This window comes from Epinephelus moara, chromosome 13, assembly GCF_006386435.1.
Source record: "Epinephelus moara isolate mb chromosome 13, YSFRI_EMoa_1.0, whole genome shotgun sequence".
In the NCBI taxonomy this organism is placed as follows: domain Eukaryota; kingdom Metazoa; phylum Chordata; class Actinopteri; order Perciformes; family Serranidae; genus Epinephelus; species Epinephelus moara.
This window is the reverse complement of record NC_065518.1, coordinates 37,845,725-37,854,414: the sequence shown is the minus strand read 5'-3', so window position 1 is coordinate 37,854,414 and position 8,690 is coordinate 37,845,725. Positions and strand designations below refer to the sequence as shown.

Here is an 8,690-nt window from a genome sequence, read left to right as displayed (position 1 = left end):
CTGGAGATTGGTGGTGTAACGTTACCTGTGAATGCTGTACCCCAATGCCCACAGAAAAGGAATACCTCTGTTGCAAGGAATGGGACCGGTTGCAGCCTTAGCTAAATGGTAAACAACAAACATGGCACCACACCGGTAAGGTAAGACAACACGTTTACATGTCGTTTTCTATATGCTCTCTGACATTTATCCTAACGATATGAGGCGGTCTTTGATAGAGAAAAAGCTTGTTTAGTGGACTAACTTTGCACTTGAAAGGATGCCCGTTCAATTAAGTTTTAACAGGTCTCATGCTAAGGCTGTATCTAGGCTAACGGCTAACATGCTAACTATTATTTCTATGTCACTAGTCACTTGAAACAAATTTAGGACGATAGGAGACGGGTTGAAATAAACCGAAATTTCCCTTTAAATATTTATGTGTGTTATCTTTGTTAAAGGAGCTATATGTAAGAAATCTAAAGCAAATAGTCATAGAATCATCCTAATATGTCACAGAGACTAAGGAATAATGTTCATATAACATACTGATCTCACCAACAACAATAGTACAGCCAGAATATTCGCATTTAAAAAAGATTTTTACAGTCTGCAAATCATGTTTATGTTTTGAATTTGTGTTGTGGCCTGTTGCACCACCCACCGCTGTCTACCAGTCACACAGTCAGTAGAGTCTCAGCATCAGTTACAGTTACGACTGAGCTACAGCAGCACGGCAAGCAGCATTAGCAGTGTCCCGGTACATAGCATTAGCAGCTGGCTCCCCCTCAGCTGTATCCCGGCAGCAGCGTTAGCAGCATAAAAGCTGGACTTGCTCGAACGGACCACTGGAAAACCGAAGATCAAGGATGCGGCGACGCGGCCCTGCCACGGCAGCCGCCCGTGGGCAAACAAATCAGTCTCCAGCATGCTGCTGTCCAGCAACCTTGAATCTGTAGGGGAGGGGGGGCGGACACGACTCGCGGCAGTATTTTGAATTTGAGTGCAGTAACCGTTTTGGCCACATTCTTACATACAGCGCCTGTAAGCTTTGTTATCCTTGTTTTAGCTGTATTTATGTGTCGAACTTTACAATTGGGCTTCAAACAAGAACATGTTCATGTCCTTACCCTGAATCTCTCGTTTTCTGTGAGCTTTGCTCAAATGAGTGTTACAAGATTCACCAAACTCTTCAAGTCTCAGGTTCTTTATTTTCATATGCACAACATTTAGAGGGAAGCAGTCATTGGCAATAAAAATCTTAGATCTCATGCTCACTTCAACGATGGTCATTAAATATAAAAAATAAAAACACACTATTGAAAACTAGAGAATCTAAGAAATTACATGGTTGAAGTTAATATAAGGATTAACATATATAAAAGAATGTAATACATGTAATATTACACATATTCTTGGGATGCATGACAATATCCACAATATGATCCGTATCAGCAGATATTGGCTTTAAAATGAACTATCAGAAGCAGCCAACATGCTTTTTCTTATTTTGCACAATGAATGAATATTACATACATTGAGGAGTATTGTATTTCATATCTCCATCTGCTGGTGGGCCATCATGATAAGAGTATGCATGCATAATATGATGTTCCACTACAGAAGAGACTTGATGATCACTAAACTTAGGTAGGGCAAAAAGTGGGTATATTGTTATCAGTCTTGGTTATTGGTCTAATTAGTTGTTACATATCGGCATATTGGATATCAGCAAAAATCCAATATTGTGAACACATTCATATTGAAACATTCGGTACAAGGCTTTCGGTTCAATATACATTACAAACCATGATGTGTTGAATTATCGCATTACATTTGGAAAATAAAATCTACATCTTAAACTGTGTTAATATAATGTTCTCAGTGTCACTATGCTCAATAAGGCAGCCCACAGGACAGAACAGACAACATGCTGTCTGCCCCTCCCACCCCCAAACCAGAGCACTTTAACTGCAGTGACACACACTGGGAGGCAGCTACATTAAGCTAGCTTGTTGCAAGTTGGTATGTAACACCATTACCCAACCAGAAATAGAAGATCCTCTGATAACCTACAGGTCAGGGGCCTCATGTACAAAGGGTGCGTATGCACAAAAACATGGCGTACGTCCTTTTCCACGGCAAAGTTCAGATGTTTTAAGAGTGAAATGACCGTGGAAATGTGCGGTGCCTTACGCCAATTTCATGGCTGGTGTACGCATATTTCTACAGCTGTTGATCCTTTGGCGACCCTTAGAGGTGATGCTGGGAAACTGTTATAATAAATAAATGTGAAAACAATTAGTCCTCAGAGTGATGTGCACATCAGAGACACATGAACAATTAACACACCTTTGATTTACTGGCATGTTTAAATTTAAATTCAAAAGATTTATTTCAAACCAAATAATACCATATATACAACATTTATGCATGAACCTCTATCTTATAGGGCTGTGAGCAGGCTATTGTATGACCCATATTAACACATTTGTTGTAAGTTACACAAATGTATAGGTATTTACCTTGGGGGTAATCCGAGTCACCCACATGTGCTCCCACTACCCCTGAGAGAGCAGTGTCACCCACAGTTGCGGGGACTCTCTGTTCAAACGGGGTGAGCTCCTCCTCTCCTGTCCCCCCGCCTGTTTTGGCCACACTTTGGCGGTGGGCAGCCGTCCTCCGCTTCACGTCCACCTTAAAGTCGGACCACTTCTTTTTTAATTCTGCGTGTGTATGCTTTTCTGACCCCACAGCATTGACAGGCTCACACACACTCTCCGACTCACTCCTCTTGCATTTAGTATTGATGCCGGAGGACAGCATGCCAAAAAGTAAATTTTTGCGCGCCTCCACTTCAGTGAGTAGCGTCTCCAATTCGCAGTCTGTGAAGTTTTTCTTTTTCCCCGTCTAACTCAATCTTTTGTTTTAGTTCGTGCAGAGAGGGGAATCTCAGGTGCAGGGCTAATTTAGATATGATTTGCATATTTAAATGGGGGCGTGGACGGGGGTTGGGTACTCCAACATGTGCACTCAATTCCATGTTGATTGGGATGTACAAAGGAAATGTGCTTGGATTCATGCGTATGCACAGATTCATACATCGTTTTTGTGCGTACGACGTTTTCTGGATTTAAGCGTACGCCATGTTTCAGTAGGAAATCCACACGAGTCTTTGTACATGAAGCCCCTGGTGTTTGGAGACACTTTGGTTTCACTGTGAATTATGAGCGTGAAGGTGAGAAAAAGTGGTGGATAGAAACACACAGAGCAAAAGAGTGAGCCACCACACAGGTACAGACTCCTTAGTAGCTAACCCAGTAACACAGTAACGTGGTTGACCCCTGAGCTGAAGCATATACTGTCTGTGGTTGCACAGCACAAACCCCCTGAACCAGGGCACGAGAGCTGCTGCGTGGCTACAGCCTCTTGTTCAGCAGCCAAAAGCGGTCAACGTTAGCACAAAGCACACATTCACAGCAGTGAGCAGGGTAGCTGCTTCTGATGAGTTACAAAATAGTAGGCACCGTCATTCCTCTCTGAGTGATTTCCTAAACCCTATATTCCATCACATGCTGTCCACTCTGCAGGGCCCCTGTCTGTCCCCACAGTTAATAAGATGTCAGCAGGCTGCAGGGCCTTCTCTTATCGTGCCCCCTCTTTCTTGAATAACCCTCCTGCTGACCTTTGACTGATTTAAATAAGGTCCTGCCTTTCTTTCAGAGCACAGTGATAAACGATTTATTATTTTTGTAATGTGTCCTTTTTTCAGAGAACGTTACCAGCAACTGAGGGAAGATTTCCAGTTCAACCTGGCCATCCTGGATGAAAGAGACAGAGAGCTAGAGAGATATGATGTCATAACTGCGAGAGCTCTGACTGTGGAACACAACAGGTACAGTTCATCTGACCCTCTTCAATCCAAATTCATGGAAGGTAAAGTTCATGTGTGACATTTAGATTAGATTAAAATGGAAAATAAGAACATATCTGCAAAACTGAGAATGATGATGCTAAATGAAAAAAAACAAGAATATGAAAAACAAATGTGTGCTTCATATACATCAGAAGGAAAATGTACATAAATTGTCAGTTTATTCATAGTCACCTCAACAAAATCACGAATGAACAAAACACAAAATAGAACAAAACACAAAGTTGAATTTTCCTCTTCTTAAGATAGTTGGAGGAGGCAGTTAGGTGATCTTTCAAGTCATTGAGTGTATTTTTATGCCTCTGCACTAGGGCATTAACAGAAAAATTGTTTTGTTGACGTGTCGACGTCAGTGGCACAAGTCGACATCCCCCGGGAGGAGCTGACAAGTCGTGTGTTTTTTCCCTCCCTCTGTGCTTGTGTAGGGAATGCAATCGCTGCCTCTGATTGGCTTACGCTGATACTTTATCCTTGACTAAGTGAACATACTCGGGCGTACTATAAGCGGAGCAGACTCTGCGAGGAATGTCCGCAGTCATTCAGGCTTTCATAGTCGAGCGCACTTCCGCGTTGTAGTTTCCTGTAAAAATGTCCGTGAAAAATCCCCGCGATGTGAAAAATACATGCCGAGCAGTCACTGGCGCGGTCGTAAAATCTGAGCTTTGCGCGCACAGGGCTTGCGGACGTCCGCTTTGAGTCCGCGCGGGCCTCTGCAGAGTCCGTTCCGCGTACGTTCCGCCCGAGTATGTTCGGGCCTGACAGACACACATCACATGTGTGGAGACACTTCACTTTCCTCCGCCGTGCCAATGTGATGACGTCATCAGATGACTTGTCGGCTTCGACTTTATTGACAGATAAGTCGACCTGAAAAAAGTCAAAGTCGTTAATGTCCTACTCTGCACTGGTGATAGCCACAGGCATAATGTTTTCAAGTTGTCCGTTCATCCCATTCTTGGAAACGTAGTATCTCAAGAACGCCTTATGAGAATTTCTTCAAATTTTGCACAAACATCCTTTGAGTCAAGAATGAACTGATTACAATTTGATGTTTCAAAGGTCAAGGTCAGTGTGACCTCTTCCATCTCACTCTCGTAAACGCAGTACCTCAAGAACACCTCGAGTGAATCTTCTTTGACCAGAAGATAAACTAATTAGAATTTGGCGGTCAAAGGTCAAGGTCACAGTGACCTTGCATTTGTCTCATTATATGAACGTGATATGTCAAGAAAGCCTTGAGGGAATTTTCTCAAATTTGGCACAAATGTCAGTGACAAATGAAATGACAACAATTTGGTCGTTGAAGGTCAAAGATCAAGGTCACTGTGAATTCATAAAACGTGCTTTTGGCCATAAATTAAGAATTCTTACACTAGTTATGACAAAATTTCACTCAAATGTGTAATACACAAATATCTTCATACAAGGCACTGCCGGTGCCCTTGAGCAAGGCACTGAACCCCCCAGCTGCTCGGGGCGCCTGACCAAGGCAGCCCCCTCACTCTGACATCTCTTCACTTTGTGCATGTAGAGGTCCTGTTTGTGCATGTGTGTGTATTTCGGACCTGTGTGTTAATGACACCGGAGTGAAAAACTTGAATTTCCCTTCAGGGGGATTAATAAAGTATATAAAATTTAAAAAATCAAAGGAAAACTTCACTGCGATTTCATAATATTCTGCAAAAACACATTTCTGGACATTATTCAAGGTCATGTCTTAGGAACAGAAGGGGAGACATTTGGTCAGATACTGAATTGGTGACACTAATCTTGGGTGTCTACCTTGAAACTATGCTGAATGTACAGAACTTCTGTGCTACCAGGAGGAAGATGTGTGTGAAGCGTCAATGTTTTTACAGACATGCATGTAAACTGTCAGTGCAAGTTGACATGTTCGCAGAGGCATACAACCGTGAGGCAAAAATTCTAGTTTGCTAGACATAAAATAGTAAATGAACGTACTTATTTCTTTTCAACCTCAGTAGGACATTGATTCTCACAAACACACACACACACACACACTAACAGTGGAGCTGTCATATAAGGCACTGGCCTGACCATCGGGAGCAGTTTGGGTTTACCGCAAAGTGTAAAGTAGAAGCCAGGGATAAAACTTCCAATCTTGCATAAGGAAGCAATTTGCTACATTCTGCTATGTCTGTACTTAGTAAATAAGTAAATAGAGAGTAAAAATAAAGTATAAAGCACAGTTGATTCACATGATAGCTGAAAAGCCACCCTTAAGAGGGCAAATCCTTAAAGTTAATTATTTATGTTGTAATGCATGAATGTGTGGGGGACAACAGCTGAGAGAAACAAAACAGAGCTGCAGCCTTAAATGTGATTAGGGTTACAATACTAAATTATGGGATATGTAATATGCATATGCTTAAGGTAGCACACGCTATACAGTGGTGTCATTCTGTTTTGTAGTGGAATATGGGTTCATACAAAGAATAAAAAAAATTAAAAAATCAAAGACATGTAGTATGTTCATTTAATTTCCTCATACACCTCAACATGAAATAAAGGATTGTGTTGATAAGAGACAGGGGGACTTTGTGGAACCTTATTAATCCATTGTATTAAATCCAGAGGTACAAAGAGAACAGTAACGGCTGATACTGAAAGAATGTTGTCACTTGCAGGCAGGGGGAGCTGAACCAGCTCTGTATGCAGGTTGCTCAGCTGGAGAGGCAGAGAGCCAGAGAAACTCAGGAGAGGCAGGACGAGCTCAGGCTGCAGCTGGACACGCTCAAGAGGTGAGTGAGGGGGAAGAAACTGAGAAGAAAGAAAATTAAAGCTCTTATGGTTGATCCATTCTGAATATACTGTCGTAACATTGCCAGGTAAAGTAACTCTTCTGTGGTGAAGGAAGTGTGAGAGTAAGAGATGAGAACCCCACCACACAGAAACAACTAAATACCTAAGTTATGTCATCTTTTTGTTGTTTCAAATCAAACATGAAATCAGACATCATAAACAGTGGTAGCGATGGGGCCTGCTGCAGATACAAGTAGAGTAGTACTCTACTTGTCCAACTCTGGGGGTCCAGAGACTTGATTCATAAACCAGTGCACAGGATCCATGCTAAAAATGTTCATGGGCACAAAAGCTGAAAAGGGTGTGCACCAAAACATAGTAAGATTTATACAGCCATATATTGTAAACCCCAATTCACTCACTCAATTTAAAAACATTTTGGAAACGGCTTGCAGTGTAAACTTTTAGTTTAGTACAATACAGTAACACACAAATTTTGAGTACACCAGACACAAAATGAATGCCTCACATGACCCTTGTCTGACAGGAATTTCAGTTTAACATATGTTTTTTGGTTATTGAGCATTTAACTCGATGTCATATGACCATAAAAACATTGAGTACACATTTTACAACAATTTTTTAAAAATGTAATTAAATTGGACTTACGATTAGGTGTGACACTGTTCAGCTAAGCTATCCTACCCCCATGCGTCAGCTGCAAAACTGGATTAAACTTTGCTAAAATAGTCTCAGAAACTGCTTTTAACAAATATGTCGCAAGACCCGAAGCAAAGTCCACCTCATTCAACAAGACAACCTAAAAAAATAATGGAGGAGGACAAGCTCAATGGACACCTGAGGACACCAAATCTGAACTTGTCAGCATCAAAGGTCTCTTGCAAGGGATTGCAGCAGATGTGAGTAGCATAAAAACAGGCCTGGAAACACTTAAAACCACAGTAGAGAAAGTTGCGTACTTGGAAGACGCAGGGAGGCGGAATAGCGTTCATGTGACAGGCATACCTGAAAATGCCGAAAAACAGGACCTACATGGTTTCTCGCTCACCATACTCACTGATAAACTGGGTCTTGACGTGAATTCGGGATTTGAGCTAGAACGAGCCCACCGCATGGAGAGTTGAATAGCAGGGCAACAGGATCTTCTTCTTCCAGGATCCCTCTCAAGATGTGCTCCAGCAGCGTCGGCAGTTTGACACCGTAAAGAATATGGGTATGTCATATTCCATGCTGTACCCAGCGACTCTGAGGGTCTCCGCAAACAGCACCCACACCTTCACCTTGCCAGATGTAGCAGCTTACTTCCTCGCAGCGCAGGACTCAGTGTCTAGACTGAGTGCTTAACTGCTTAACGTTTGATGGCCATATTGGTATGTTCGGATATTAACCTACACGTAGTTTATTATTATGCACCGGTTCCATACTGTTTCATTCCCATTCTACTTTACGGTTACCTGAGCTAAGGCAAGTCAGGTATCCTTTTCATACTGATGCACAATGGTAGTTTAGTTGGAGTAGGAGAGCCACACGTTCTTTTTTGGCTCATTGTTGTTTTTTCTATATGTGGTGTTCACGTTTTAGTGTTATGTTTTATGTAAGATCTGTTCTTTAACAAATTTTCATTCTGATGTGCATTGTAAGGTGTGTATCTGAATGACAATAAGGTCAGTCTAAGTCTATTACCCAACATTCACAGGCAGAAGGCAATCGATACAATGGAAAAGGAGTTAAATCTATCAATCAATTAATCTTTATTTATAAAGCACTTTTCATTCAAAAAATGTAGCACAAAGTGCTTTACATGGTTAGAAGAAATGCCTCTCCCATCCACCCCCCAGCCACCCACACCCCCACAGCCACACCCACCCATCCAGACACACACCCACCCACCCACAAACAGTCATGATGTAGACATAAAAACATGTGGCAGAGCGCAGAGCAACCAGGTGAGGAAACAATACCGCAGGGAGCCATCTGCACCGGGAGCTGATCA

At 42.0% G+C, this 8,690-nt stretch overlaps 1 protein-coding gene across 1 annotated transcript in view; it reads left to right on the top strand.

The window, feature by feature from the left end:
* The window catches only part of LOC126399574 (protein FAM200A-like), a 34,223-nt gene that overhangs the window by 11,691 nt on the left and 13,842 nt on the right, over positions 1-8,690 (top strand). Inside the window, exons 3-4 of the mRNA XM_050059633.1 lie at positions 3,752-3,874; positions 6,562-6,675. Coding sequence (XP_049915590.1) covers positions 3,752-3,874; positions 6,562-6,675 — 237 coding nt within the window. The remainder of the gene's footprint in view (positions 1-3,751; positions 3,875-6,561; positions 6,676-8,690) is intronic.